This window comes from Mus musculus, chromosome 19 (genome assembly GCF_000001635.26).
Source record: "Mus musculus strain C57BL/6J chromosome 19, GRCm38.p6 C57BL/6J".
NCBI lineage: Eukaryota > Metazoa > Chordata > Mammalia > Rodentia > Muridae > Mus > Mus musculus.
In genome coordinates this window covers 32,149,668-32,165,275 of record NC_000085.6, presented here as the reverse complement: position 1 = coordinate 32,165,275, position 15,608 = coordinate 32,149,668, and the positions used below count along the sequence as shown (strand labels likewise).

The window sequence follows — 15,608 nt, the reverse complement described above, 5'->3', positions numbered from 1 at the left end:
GATGCTTTTAAACCCCTGTGTCCTGCTTAATTCTGGTTGGTGGTAGTTTTTTGTTAACACCAACACTGTTTTGTTTCTAGACACTATTCCAGATGGCAAGTCTATATAATGGCTTCTTTTGAGGATGTATAAGCAAATACTCCTAAATGATTTTGTAGTTTTGCCTGATTAAATCATCTGTATATTTCCAGAATGATTGCCTTAGCTTATTATGCTTCCTTGAAGATCTGGATTTCATAATTAACTATAAATTCATTATATGGTGGTGTGGCATATCATTGAAAGGCTTTTATAGTATTAAAGAGAAAGGAACCATTTTAAGAATTTGAGCCCCAATATTGTATAATTATTTTTCATTTGGTTAAAACCAAATAGAAAGTCCTGCTGGGCTTCCATCCTGTAGAGAGCGTGTGCTTAGGGTCTGCCTTTAATGAAGTAGAACACTGATCATTGCTTAGCACTCTTTGGACGCCATGCTCACATCTGGGAGGCTGTTGACTATCTGGCAGCGAGAGTGCCCTGCACAGCCCCTGTGCTGTAGAGCCTTGTCTTCCCTTTGTATAGAATTCTAGACCAGTCATCATCTGACTGGACTTCAATCTCTAAAAATTATAGATAAATGAGAGTTCCCATACCTCTTCTGTCTCTCAAATTATGTAATATTTGAAGAGGAAATGTTTATTTCATTTTTATTCTTCTGTTATTTCTTCCCTATTTTGTACAATAAATCCAGTAAGCTAGGCCATGTATTAGTTCAACCTGGCTTTTCTAGATGATGGTGGTTGTTACCCAAGCCGACCTGTCTTCTAGATCAAGCTGTAAAGATGTTTTGCCTGTCTCCATTTGGAACTGCTTCACTACATCTCTATTGAGTGAGCAAGGCCAGGAGAAAAATGAGTTTCTCGCTTCTGCATCTACAGCCTGGCCCTGGAGTCTCTGAACAAAGTTGTTAGCAGGTGCCAAATGAAAAGCTAAACCTCTGTGTAGCAGGTCCCTTCCACAGAAGTTACCTTTCCCAGATGCCTAACTTCAGCATCAGCTCCAGGAAAACAGCCGGAATACTTGTTTTCAAGCTTCAAAGCTTGCTTAAGAGTAAAGGTTCATGTCCCCGTAAAGCTGGAAAATTATCTTTGCCCTGCATTAGAGAGATCGGACATTAGGAAAGTTACCTAGAAGTGACAGCTTCCATGAGCATTTATGAAGTGTTACTGTGGCCGCGCTGGGCATTGGGAAAGAAGCTAGGACGTTATTTAAAGAATAAGATGCTTAATGAAGAAACCCAAGGTTTTTATTCCTTTAATGTGGCTGGAGTCTCGTAATGGTTGTACCCTGTGTGAATGTGGGTGAGATACTTATTAGGCTTTTTTGTTGTTGTTGTTGTTGTTGTTGTTAAGTCAAAATAGTCTCGGAACAGGTAAAGGACTTTGATAAGTCATCAGTGTTGACTGCCTGACATGTTAATTCTTTGAGCACTATCCAAGTGGTCTCCCCCACAAATACAAATAGTTAGATTCTGTTGTATGCGTGGATGGTAGTGAGGAAGGAATTTGGAGGATGTAGAAAAGCAGAAGACTTAGGGAAGACTCTTACGCATCGTCAAGATGAAGACAGGATTCAAGTCAGGGGAAGTATGGGGTATGTATTCAGGGGGCAGTGCTTTTGTGGTCCTCGCTTGCTATAGAATGGAAGATGCTGGCCTGCCCTGTAGCCTCTTTAGGAGAATTCCTGGGGCTATCAGAAACTTCTTGATGGATTTGGCCTTGCAGAATTCTTGTTCCTCTATGTAGCCCATGTTTGATGTGTTTGCCATGCCAGAAAGATATTCGTCTCTGTATCAGTGGTTCTCAACCTGTGCCTAGTCACCCTTTTGGGGTCAACCAACCCTTTTACAGGGTTTGCCTAAGACCATCTGCATATCAGATATTTATATTACATTTCATAACAGGAGCAGAATTACAGTTATGAAGTAGCACTGAAAACAATTTATGCGTGGGGTCACTACAACATGAAGAACTGTATTAAAGTGTTGCAGTGTTAGGAAGGCTAAGAGCCTCTGATCAACATTAAGTTGTCTCCTATAATTTGATTTGTTTCTGTTTTGAAGCTTGTCATCACTTAGTAAGAGATGGTTTGTCTACGTCTCAACAGAGAGAAGTAGTGAAATCTTAATCTTGGTGTAGTCTGTGGTCCTGAGGGTTTCATATAACGGCACACTTCCTGTGGTGGCCAAGGAATGGGGTGGGATGGGGAATTTGGGGAAAGCCAGTAGTATCCTTTTCCCTTGGGCCGAAACTTGAAATTAAGATTTTTTTTTTTTCTTTAGCATTATCGTATAGATGTTAGGGGTATCCTAGATCTGCTGAGAAGTGTTTGAGGAGAGAGGCCTTGAGTCTCAGGCCTAGGAGACAGATCTTATGTCCCACCCAACCTATGTAAGGACTCAAGGTTGGTACACACACCTTCAGCACTCACGGCCGTTCTCACCACACATGGGGTTTCTTCCCAGGGCTATCAGTGCAAAGAAAGTCACATTTGGCTTTCTTTCTCTCTGGAAAATGTTCATATTTTCATTGACTATTCAAGATACTTTAAAAGAGTTTTCAATATTAGTGACATTACTGGGTTAATTTCCCATTAAATAGTCTACCCAATGCTAGGGATATTTGTGACGATATCAACCAGTTATTGATTGGGTAGCCTTTGAGCCCTGGGGACATGAAGTCTGCAGCTGGCTGCTGGAAGTGGCTGCCTTTGCAAGGTTCTTCTGGGAGCCCAGCTGCTTAGGGAGAGAGTGTGTCAGGGGAGGTATAACACACCCAGAACACTTGAAAGCACCTGGGCTGTGTCCTTAGGCTTGGTAGTACCATTGGTGCTATTAAAAATGGGAGGTTAGGGGCTGGCGAGATGGCTTAGTGGTTAAGAGCGCCAACTGCTTTTCCGAAGGTTCTGAGTTCAAATCCCAGCAACCACATGGTGGCTCACAACCATCCGTAATGAAATCTGATGCCCTCTTCGGGAGTATCTGAGGACAGCTACAGTGTACTTAAATATAATAAATAAATAAATCTTTAAAAAAAATGGGAGGTTGGAAAAGTACATGCTGTCTTTCCTCATTCTAGAATCAGACTGGGGGTTCAGTGTGAGACTAGTTGGAGAGAAGAGCGGCAGGAGTGGGCCAACTTAAGGAAGTCAATGTGAGAAGCCCCTCTAAGCGCTTTCTCTGTTTGGGAACGCCTCAGAGATTGATCGTCCTAACATGTTTATAATGGAAGTGGACAGAATGCAGTGAGTGCACTTGGCTGAAGAGCCTTCTAAAGCCCAAGATACTTCACCAGACACTATTCCACAAAGACACTCTTAGGGAAGCAATGTCACCAGTAACTTCCAGCTTCTAAACTTTTAGGTCAGCGGAAAGGTTTCTTCGGTTAACACGACAATAATCACTCCAGAAAGAATCTAGCCAGTCGAGTTCATTATAGTGTGATAAAGTATAACAGAGGCTGTTGAATACTTTGATTAATAATTTGAAAAGGTATCAGTAGGATGTAAGTACCAACAAGCCCCTCTGAAAATCACTACTTACAGAGCTCGGCTGCTTCATCTGCTTTCGTATGTAGACTCAGTCACTGACAATAACCCTATGTAGGAAATACTTTGTGGTTACTGTACCCATTTTAAGCATGAACAAGCCGAAGCCCAAACAATAGGGCAAGCAGGGGAGGTGCTGGGACTAAAGCCATGTTTCATAGCTCTGTTGTTTTTATATATGAAGTTGAGTCTTCTGCTTTAAGCTTTTCTTACCTTTCTAAAATGATTGTTTAAATAAGAGTAGTAGCCGGGCGTGGTGCACACGCCTTTAATCCCAGCACTCGGGAGGCAGAGGCAGGCGGATTTCTGAGTTCGAGACCAGCCTGGTCTACAAAGTGAGTTCCAGGACAGCCAGGGCTGCACAGAGAAACCCTGTCTCGAAAAATAATAATAATAATAATAAAAATAAAAATAAAAAAGAGTAGTATGCGGTTATTAAACAAATCAGTGTCAGAAGACTGGGAACCCAGTCAGAATCTAGTATAACTTAGCTGCTTTGACTTCCCACTTGTTTCCTGCAGGGCGGTGCATTAGCCAAGGACTAAGGTTGTATTTGTTTTGTATGTATGCACAGGTAGACCCTGCCTACTGTTGTACACCACTGGTTAATTATTTTAATGAACATACACTCTGGACTTACAAGCCCTCTCTACACTCAGTTGTGGGCAAGGCCATCTTCTTATATAAATAAAAGGTGGATCAAGTCCTCTTCTTTCAAATTATGGGGATCAATAGAAGTGTTGAGGGACTGAGGGTAGACAGATCAGCAGAGCCTTGGCCCTGGGCTGCCTCTGTGTCAGCCCAATCAGCCTAAGTAAGTGTACTCTTTTCCATATTAGGGTTCATACGTGTTTGGAAAAAGTGACTTTTTGGAAAAAAAAAAAGTATGTAAAATGATTAGACCAGATGATTTTATGCTTAGCATTTCTGTGATTTTCTTCCATGATCTGTAAGTTGTCACATATTGTGCACATTTCAATATTCCTCACCAGAGAGATTAATGGATTAAACAAGTTTGCCAGCTTCCCTCACGTTCTATGATGGAAGTATGTTAGATGAAAAGAGAATCAGTGGTGTCTGCTGACCAGTGACTAGAGCCCATTGAGTTATTCTTATTAAGTACTCTCCCGGAGAGCCATCCACTGCTCTTAACTTTACACATGTTCAGATCCAGTTTAATGATCTGTTACCCGAGGAAGATGGGAAACCAGGGAATGGGCAACGCTTGCCCTTCCACGTTCATTATCCACATTGAGCCTCTTTGCGTTTTGAAGGAACTGATCTGGAAGTCTCATGGTCCTGACCTTTTCTTTTGCTCCCACAGAAGGAAGAATTCTGTTCAGAAATGAGGCGAACGAATGTTTGGACACCGTTGCATGAAGTGTTTTAAAACTGCCCTGACCATCTTGCCAAATGAGTCTCTGCTCATGAGGCCCAACAAGATGAACCAGCCAAGGAGGGATAGTGTCCTGCCCTGTACGAACAGTGACTGCTGACGTCTGAGAGCAAGCTGGGGGTACTGAATGTTGTCTGCCAGGACCATGAAGGAAGTGGTTTACTGGTCACCCAAGAAGGTGGCAGACTGGCTGCTGGAGAATGCTATGCCAGAATACTGTGAGCCTCTGGAGCACTTCACAGGCCAGGACTTAATCAACCTAACCCAAGAGGATTTCAAAAAACCCCCACTGTACCGAGTCTCCTCTGACAATGGGCAGCGACTCTTAGACATGATAGAGACCCTGAAGATGGAGCACCATATGGAAGCACACAAGAATGGCCACGCCAACGGACACCTCAGCATTGGCGTTGACATTCCCAACCCCGATGGCAGCTTCAGCATCAAGACTAAACCCAACGGAATGCCAAATGGGTTTAGGAAAGAGATGATCAAGATCCCCATGCCAGAACCGGAGCGCTCCCAGTATCCCATGGAGTGGGGCAAGACTTTCCTGGCCTTTCTTTATGCACTTTCCTGTTTTGTTCTCACTACAGTGATGATCTCGGTCGTCCATGAACGAGTACCTCCTAAGGAGGTGCAGCCTCCACTACCGGACACGTTTTTTGACCATTTTAACCGGGTGCAGTGGGCGTTTTCTATTTGCGAAATTAACGGCATGATCCTTGTAGGACTCTGGCTATTTCAGTGGCTGCTCTTAAAATACAAGTAAGTAGAGTAAACACTCTTGAGATCCAGCCATGAAGGGGTTTGCACACAGGGATCCAGTTATTGGAAATGAAATTTACCAAGTGTTGAAATCAAAGCTTAGGAATTCCCTTTCCTTTCCATTCTGAAGCCACACACCCATGGAACTAATTGAAGCTCCTACAGCTTTGAGAGGATGATGTATTTGTTGCCTGTTCGCTACAAGATTGCTCCAGAATTAAGACCATGAGCAATGCTAGTCTATTTTCAAGCAGTAGGAAAGAAAACACTTAGACATCTTCAGAGAGCTGAGGCTGTTGAGTAACAGAGGGGGAAACACCTACCTAGTCTTGAATGGTGTTTACTCAGGTGAATTGTTGCCAACCTCCCACCCCTGTCAGACCTAGAACCTCATCACTAAGTATTCACAGTTTTTGACATGTTTTAGACAGATATTCTACAATGACTTTGCTTGGGAAAAATTTGATTATCTCATTTAATTTAAGCAGGAAGCATGGTGCAGAATCTATTTGATTCCATCTTACAGGATGTGTGGATAAGTACCTGTATTCACTTTTAGTTGGTTCCACTGTGATTTTCACGTCCCAAGCTCTAAACACAACGGGGACCGCCCAAAGGGAGCTGTTTACTTAGGAACACCTCGTCCCTTCCTTTAATTAACTGCGCTTGTTCATGCTGTCTGGTTGTCTTCCGAGTGGACCACCTTGTGGCATTCCTGGATGGTGTTGGGAATTACAGTTTCTCCCTACCCACTGGATGTAGGAGCATCAGTAGGAGGTACTAGCCACGGCCCAAGCTTGCTGCTCTTGTGCCTTGGACAGTGTCACCAAATCCACAGAGTGAAAAAGGCTATCCCTGGGACTGAGGCACTCATCCCTGGAACTGCCACTCTCTGTGTCACTCTGTGTGTCTGCTACTGATGATGGGGACACTGAGTTTCTCTGTAGTAGACTGAGTTGCCTGAGCCCAAGTATGGCTGGCTATTAAAAGGAGTCATATTCCATCAAGAAAACAAAATGCAGGTGGAGTGTTCCTGTTGAACTTTTCTGAGTGGTTTCCTGGTGTTGGATAAAGTCTCTCAGCTTATGAAGTCATGTGTCTTCAAGCAGAAGGAGTAGGCCCCTGCTGGCTTTGCCAGGGGACCCTCGTCCCTGTGAGAAGTCACTGACATAGCAGCCACGGGTTTACTTGGATCTAGCTTGACAATTTTATAAGTGAAGTAGAAGTTTGAATAGAATTGATGGGCTATGCTACCGTGGAGGTGTTGGAGAAAAAAAAGGAAAAAAAAAAGTTTTGCTGTTGTTGTTGCTGCTGCTGCTTCTTCTGCTACTTTGGTTTTAAGAGAAGCTGGTTTCAGAGAGAGTGATGTTCAGAATTCCTGACATGCATGCTGTTGTTGACTGACACATTTTAGTCCTGTTTTTCCCTTAGGAACATTTTAACATTTCCCCTTTGCCCCGTTAAAGGTCCATTGAAAATATTTCCCACGCTCCTCAAATTATGCTACCTATTTTTTTTTTCCCTTAAAATTTGCTTTATTTTTTGTGAGTTTACTTTCTGGGTTTTCCATCAAAATTTGTACACACAGGCAATTTTACTGCCCCAGAACATAACTCGGTCAGTCAGACTGAGTCCTTCACAGAACTGCGGTGTTTTATCATTTCAGTCTTGCTCTGAGGAAACGTTCAAATCACAGGAAGAGTTCATTTAAAGGTTTTCTTTTTCTAGCAGGGAAATTTTTCACAAAATTGAACTTTCTAACTCTAAACTCTTTAAACTTTCTAATTCGGTATTCTCCTGGTACTTATGGCCAACACCGCGATCATTTATTTACTTATTTATTCAGATTCTCCAGCAGCAGTAAACCAGCTGGGATGTGTTCCGCAAAGCTAACTCAGAGCAGGCCTGGGTCCTTGCTGTGGCTGTGGCTTTTCATTCGAGGGGCCTTAGATGAGCCCTTTCATCTCAGGAGCCTAAGCCTGTCCAGCAAACAGCAGCTTCCCAGGCAAGGCTTCTGCTGCCCTAGAAAACGTTTGAAACTGGCCCTGACTTTGCTGGGTAAGGCACTGTGATGGAATTTGAGTTTATGTATCCTGTTTAGGCCTCTGTAAGGCCCTCACTTCAGCTTTTTCCTTTGGAAGCAGATTGTCGCCCTAAGTGTCCCCAACCATGACTGTGTCCTCTGTCCTCTCCCAGTACTGGTATGTTGCACTCCAGGCATGGGTGGGGCCGGGCAGGGCGGGGCACTGATAGTGTAGGAAGTATAAGGGGAGGAGTATCTTCCCTGGCTCTTATCAGAAAGACAAAACCTTTTGTACTATGACGTTGATACGACAACCCAACACCTACTCGTTTCTAGTTAACTGGCTATGTGACACTTTTTTTCTCTGAACCATTTTGGAAACATGGGTGTTCTCCTTAACTTTCCTTGTGTTTGACTCCTATGAGTTTGGCCCCTCTCTCTGGAGTCCACCAGCCATGAGCCATTTAACTCAGCCCCTCAGAATCAGAGCTGTTTGGCTGGTATTAAGTTCCCAATAAAGCCCAAATTCCCCCCAGATGATTCTGACTTTAAGAATCCCAGAGTCCGTTTCATGCCAGCCTGTTCCTTCTTCCTTCGGACTTTCTATCTTTGGAGAAAAGACAAAGTTGTCAGGAATAATGTACTAATTGGAAAATGAGACCGCTGGTATAATGGCCGATATCCACCAGCACCAAGCCCTTTAGAACCAGGCTTTCAGGGCTCTGGATACCTCGATTCTGAATCTGTGACATTCAGCTCTGTCTTATATTGTATACAGTTGTCCTTCACTGTGAAAGTAGGTTCTGAAGTTTTTGGTTTTTAAAATTGTAAATAATGTTGTCTCCCCATTTAGAATTGGACTTTCAAGCCACTGACTAGGAAAAATTCCCGGGAAATCTCTGCCTTTGTGTCAGACTTCACTGCAAACCAGGTACCCCTTGTTTTAAGAAAGCACCATGACGAGCATTCTGAGCTTGCAGACTGTAGAGCCGAGGCCTGGGACTCTGTGTATGGCTCTCCGCTAACACGGAGGCTCCTGCATGTTCCCTGCGGCCCCACTCTGTGAGGACATTGCCAACCCTTGACAGAGAAGGTGGCGCTGTAGTGTTCAAGTCAGGTTTCCTTACTAGGCTGAGTGTGTAATCTGGGTGCCTCAGACTCTCCTCGACCAAAACCAGATCTGTGAGCTAAGTTTCCTAACGTGGTCTCCGTCTCCACCAGCGTCCCTCAGCCCCATCTCTAGAAACACAGATCAAACTCATTTAGCATTGTCCAGATGACTTCCGTCAGTTCTGTTTGTAGGCATGTCTCTCTTTTCACTTCTAACTGGGGATCCACACTGTGGAATCAGATGAAGCTCAAGGCTCTCCACAATAGAATTTAAGTCTGACCTTAACGCCGTTCCTCCAAGTCTCTGTAAACACCTGAAGCTCACATCACTTTCCATTCTGTCAATTTTATATCTCTCTCCTTTTGAATTTTCTTAAAGGAGAAAAGGACACAATGTCCCTTACTCACTCTTGTATCCCAATGCCTGTGACAGAGCGTGACACACGTAAACATAAACGTAAAATGTGTTCATTTTAACTCCATCCCTTCATTCAACTTGAAGTCAGTGAGCAACCTACTGTCCTCGAGCTGTGCTGGGCCCCGGGAGCACTGAGCAAGTAGAGAGCTCTAGTGAGGTGATGTGTCCGTGCAGAGTGAGGCAGGCAGGCACCAGCTGAGGCTATGACAATAGCCAGTGTAAGGGACCTAGGAAAGGGGAGTCAGCATGAGGGCTCAGAGGGTTGGAAATAGGGCTAAAGTGATATTTTCAGATTGGGTAATTATGAAAGGCCACTGGTGAGAGAGGAGTTTAGTAGACACTTGAGTCAAATGAAAGACAATTCCAAGTAGGTATTTGGGAAAGAGTGTTCTAGATAGAAACCATAGCAAGTGTATGAGGCTGGGGTTTATTTCTCTGACTCAATTAAGTATTTGTAATGGCCCAGGAAGCTGGGGAGAGTTGTGACGTAAGACTCTAGTGAATTATGGGCAGGGCCTCAAATGGAACCAGTAGCCACTGGTGTGTAATGCTATAAACACACTTACACTTTGGAAGAATTATGTAGGTCAGCAGAATGAAATGATCAGGTAGGGCACTTACTACCAAGCCTAAACCTGGAATTTGGATCTCAGAACCCATATGGTGGAAGGAGAGTAGTGAATCCCATGAGTTATCCTATGACCTACACACACACACACACACACACACACATACATACACACACATACACATACACATACATACATACTTGCATACGTACATACACACACACACACACATACATACACACATACATACATACATACTTGCATACACACACATACAAATAACATGCTAAAAAATTTTTTTAAATTATATGGTTACTTTGTAGATAATAGGATAGAACAAGTTAAGTCCAGAGAATTGTTTGAGACACCAGTTGCCATAGTGGAAAAAGCTGGTTTGTTACATTGTTTCTCATACAAAGCTTTGGATCTGCTCATGAAACCCTGGTTTTTATATGTGACTTACAGAGGGAGGATCCCACTAATTCACAGATTCTCACAACTGTTGTTGAATAGATTTTCTTTGGAACACAGTCAAGTAGCTCATATCCTGTGCTGTGTTTTCTGCTATAGTTTGGGGGTCAGACCCTCCCCTCAGAAGAACGGGGTAGTCATTTGGGCGAGGGGCAGATTATCTAAGTGTGAATTGAATATACCTAGTAGCAACCCATTGGTAGTATAAATATGTGAAGAAAAAAGAAAAAGAGTGTCAGATTACAGGGTGGACTCAAAGGAGCTCAGTGGCAGAGGTGTTTGGTGATAAGTAAGAGATCATCAGGAGCTGCAGGGTCACAGTGGGATTAGTTGCTATGTGGAAATGATCATTGAATAAAATCTATGAAAACTGATCCCAAAGGGAAGACTAAGAGACATGATTGGACAGATTCTGACTATGACCATTTGATATTTGCATTTAAAAGTATCTCACACATGTGGTTCCCAGTGTTGTTCTTCTAGGCTGATCTTCACAGTGCTAGGATGGGTTTTTAGTGTTTAGCAACAGTTTGTATTCTGTGACCAGAGATCTCTTTAGACAAAGTTAGTTTGGGTTTTTGGTTTTTTTTTTTAGACTTGTGTTTTTATGTACATGTATTTGCCTGCATGCATGTATTTGTGCCATGTGTGTACTTGGTGCCTATGGGTATTGGATTCTCTAGAACTGGATTTGTTGGATGGTTCTGAGCTGCCACTTGGAAACTAGGAGCTGAAATCTAGGTTCTTTGCAAGAGCAGAAGTATTCTTAACACTGGGCCTTTCTTCTCTTTCAATTTTAAAAATATGTGTGCGTGCGTGTGCGTGTGTGTGTGTGTGTGTGTGTGTGTGTGTGTGTGTGTGTGTGTGTATGTGTAGGGGGTTGGGGGAATGTAAGCAGTTGGAGCTGATATCTGAGCCTAGCACCTCCCTCGTGCTAAAACACCTCTTCTACCACTGTGCTATACTACCTCACATTTTAATCTCCAACCAAAGTTGTGGTTTGGGGAATCTTGTATATTTGGTTGAGTTTTGCCACCATAAGACTATAACATTCCCCTTTCTTCTAATACTTGAGTTTAGTTTCTGAGAACAGGCTCTTTGGGGTGATGGCCACCAGTGTGTGTCAGATGCTAATTTAATCGTATAGGTCTATTTGTTACTACCGCATAGGACTGTCCACTAACATTGCCTTTCATTTTGCTCTAGCTTACTTCCTTCAGTGCTTTTTTTCACATTAGCTGAGTATCAAAGTACTCGTTCCTCTCCAGTCTCCATCGTAGTTTATGACCACAGATACTGTCAGCACAACATCTTGTCTTTGATACTGATGACTAAGTAAATTCTTAAAGCACTTGATGTAGAACATTTGATGGAAATAGTTCTTTCCAGGTCTTTATTCATGCATTCACACACACACACACACACACACACACACACACAAACACACACACACAGCAGGCTATGTATTCCTTCCCTCAAAGAAACAGTCTTGTATGTTTAATATTATATACACACAGAGACACACACAGTGTTTTCCAAGTTCCTCCATCAGCCATTTTCTAGGATCGGGTCACTTTACTTAGTCTTATGATAGACCAGAAGGCTCTTTTCTAATTGGCCTTCCAACCTCCTTTTCTGGTTTAGTTATTTACCAAGCATTATTGCAAAGGGTATAGGCAGGGGTCTCAGAAATCTCCTGGCTAGCAGAGTAACACTCTACAAGAAGCAAGAAGCCAGTTTGCTTCAACCCAACTCACTAGTCAGTGTTGGTTCAGCCTTCTGGGGTCTGACCCCTAGTAGTTTACTATAGGCACATTTAAGTACAGTACAATTTGATGAAGATGCATTCTGGTGCTAATTCATTCTGTCCCACATGCAAAACAAAGCATAGATAAATCTCTTTGAGGAATGAATAAAGAAGTGAGTTAAATATAGATCAGATGTTAGTGCACTGAAACTCATTGTAAAGTCCATAACGATGGGTCCTATATATTCACTGAGAAGTAAGAGCTTATAATAAGGGTCTGGAGGAGGATCCAGCCACACAGATAGTGCCAAAGGTCAACAAGATATTAACCCTAGCCTCGTGGTTCTCAGCCTCGTGGGCAGATAGCAGCTTATGTATTCCTTCCCTCAAAGAAACAGTCCGTGCGTTTAACATTACAGTCCCCCTAGTGCTTGCCCATGAGTACAAAGACCTCCGTGCCTCCTACAGGTGTACTGAGGGTACAGCAGAGAAGTTCTGTAGACATGTGTTCTAGGGGAGTCTCATTGATCTCATAGCAATGCCTCAGATGTTCAATCTCAGGAACACAGACTCTTCCATGTGGCTGCAGTGGTTTTAGACACCTCTCCTGTTATTTGATTGGCTGGTAAGCCATCTTAGTTCCCTCTCGGTAAATAAGAGAGGAGCTCAGAATAGTCCTTTCTATTTCTTTTTTCATTTCTCTTCCCACGATGTATAGCCGAAGCTATCTTTACTCAGTCTCTTTTATTCTGCAAATCTTCATCCATTCCAAGATGTAAAAAAAAAAAATCTTTCCATTCAGTTCAGTTAAGGGGCAGATTCCAAAATAGCTGTTGTTTGCGTAACAAATTTTTACTTGCATTATATCACTGGTTCAATAAGCCTTTTAAAATACATGGTGCTATTCTTTTCTCTCCATGAAGGTGACTGAGACTTAAGGTCTACTTACTTGTCCTGAATCCCATAAGAACATATATTGGGAGTGAAGGCTCTTTGGTATAAGTCCTCTCCTGAACTTTCCCACTATACCACACACTCGCTGCAAATGTATTTTCTTAGCACATAAATAGAATGAAATGAATAAATAGAGTGAAAACAGATGAGCAGAGTGTTTTTATAATAACACAGTGTGCTGTTTTCATCTGGAAGACATTTGAATGTGAGGCCAGGAAGTTCTTGCCAACCCTGATAGCTGTCATGTCATGTCTGTTCTCTGTACATTGTAGCCGATGTACTTAGTTGGGTCCTACCTGCATGCTGTCTTGTATGTCAGAACAACCATTTTGGAACAAATGTCCCTAATTCTGTAGTCCTGATGTCCCACCAAAGTTGTCAAGGTGTCTTAGTTAGGGTTTTATGGCTATGAAGAAACACCATGCCAACTCTTATGTAAGAAGATATTTAATTTGAGGCTGGCTTATATTTTCTGAGGTTTAGTTCATTATCGTCATGCAAGAAGCATGGTGCCATACAGGCAGACATGGTGCTGGAGAAGGAGCTAAGACTTTTACGTCTCAATTGGCAGGCAGAAGGAGACTATGTACTACCATCCCCATAGTGACACACTTCAACAAGGCCACACCTCCTAATAGTGCTACTCCTTATGGGCCAAGCATTCAAACACATGCGTATATGGGGCCATTTCTGTTCAAACCACCACACTAGGCCTGTCCAACTTTGTTATCTGACTTTCTGTTTTTTTGACCAAGTTTGTATGTTTCTTTTTGTTGTTGCTGTTGCTCCCTTTTGATTCTGACCCATCATCTCTCCAGACTCAGGACTGAGTTGTTTTCCCACTTTCCTGGGGACCTGCTCTGAACCCCCAGGTCACGGGTACCCTAGCTTCTTGTATTCTGCATGGCTTCTTCTGTTTTTTTTTTTTTTTTTTTTTTTTTAGGAATGTTGTGAGACAAACTGTGGGGCCAGGGAGCAGATTCAGTCCCTCATAGTCTTACCTGGGCTCACCTCCTCTGACTTTTTTGCCATTATAGATTCCATGACCTAAATAGTCCAGGCCATAGGAATTGGGTAGAAACTAGATTTCCCTGGATAGCCATTAAATTAATTAATCTTAGAGCAATTTGACTAAGTTATTCTGTATTAGCCTTTTAAGAATCAAATTAAGATTTTTATTTATAACACTGAATCCAACATAAGGGATGATCTTGTGTGGAGTCAGGTTAATAATGGTAAGTGATACTATTTTAATATGCCCCCCTACATTCACATGTTGGAACTTAATCCCCCAAATTTATGTTAATGATCTTTGGAAGTGGGGCCTTTAGGAGGTAGCTGGAACTAAATGAGTCAGGAGGGGATGGGCTCCCACCTGTCTTTGAGCAGAGAGGCCCTGGATAGCTGACTTGTCCTGCTTTTCTTTGTGATTTCTAACATGGAAGTAATGTAGCAAGGAACCCTTTACCAGATGCTGATATTGGCACAAAGATATCAGACTTTTTAGCTGCTAGACAGACTCATGGGCAAATAAGTTATATAATCTTACCTTGGTGCCATGCTTATACATGGATATATTATAATCTTACCTAGTTGCTTCCTCACCTGCAAGATAAGAATGGCTATAGTTTTTCTCCCATATTGTTATGATGCTGAGGAGAAATCGATCCACAGCATTTCCGTAGAGTCCTTTGTGCTCAGGCTGATGGTGTTCCCAACTCCTCCGTGGGAAAGAGCCTGTCAGTCCTTCCCAGTTTCCAACCCAAATATCCTTGAGTTCTCTTCCTCCATACTGTTTGTTTACCCAGCACCTAGTCTGTAAATCTGAGCCCTCTCCCTGCCTCTGTCACTGCCGCACTTCCACTGTCACCTCCTACATGAGGTGTCACTGGAGCCTCTGTTGGTCTATTCCCCTTGGGTCAGTCAGTGGTCAGTGTTTGCAACTCCCAGAGAGTATCAGCGTCGTTGCTCTTCTGCCTCGGGTATCACTGAAGCCATTGTCTTCATGGTGGCCTAATGGTTCTGCTAAAGCCAGCGCTTCCTTTCTAGACCACAGTGGCCTTGTCAACTTGGCGCAGCACTTTTTGGTTTTGGGTTTGGGTTTGGTTTTGGTTTTGGTTTGGTTTGGTTTTGACTTTGGTGTTTTGAGACAGGGTTTCACTGTGTAGCCCTGGCTGTCCTAGAATTCACTTTGTAGGCCCTAAATGCAGAGATCTGCCTGCCTCTGCCTCCCTCTGAGCTAGGAGTTTGGGTTTCTGGATTCATTCCACCATCTTGCCTGTAGAGATGTCCAAGTGCTAGGTGAGTGCCAAATGTCCTCTAGAAAGCATTGCTTGGAATTTCTTTGCAAGTTTGGCCTTGGCCTTTCATCCTTTGGACTAGCCTTTCCTTTGAATGTTCCTCGCAGTAGCCCTGAGTGAAAGTCCAGGAGTTTTCCTGGTATGCCTTCTGGTGTCTTGGAGATTCAAAGGCTATATACTGAGTGGGGTAAGTTCTGTGTTGGTGACAAGAAAGGGAGGGGAAGGAGAGAGGTGGCAGAAGTCAGTCTCTGATCTCTAGCAATT

The 15,608-nt window shown here is 43.0% G+C and overlaps 1 protein-coding gene across 25 annotated transcripts in view; it reads left to right on the top strand.

Annotated features, from left to right (window-relative positions):
- Sgms1 (sphingomyelin synthase 1) overlaps positions 1-15,608 on the top strand; it is a 267,159-nt gene that overhangs the window by 224,610 nt on the left and 26,941 nt on the right. For 18 of the 25 annotated variants that reach the window (XR_001782565.2, XR_003952767.1, NM_144792.5 and 15 more), the window contains one exon: positions 4,913-5,752. Coding sequence is in view for 18 of the 25 variants with exons in the window: in NM_144792.5 (NP_659041.3) it covers positions 5,112-5,752 (641 nt within the window). In the remaining 7 variants the exon portion in view is untranslated. Of the gene's footprint in view, positions 1-4,912; positions 5,753-7,598; positions 7,811-7,877; positions 7,954-8,628; positions 8,707-15,608 lie in introns of those variants that run through there. The other 7 variants (XR_003952764.1, XR_003952765.1, XR_003952766.1 and 4 more) reach the window with 4 other exon arrangements.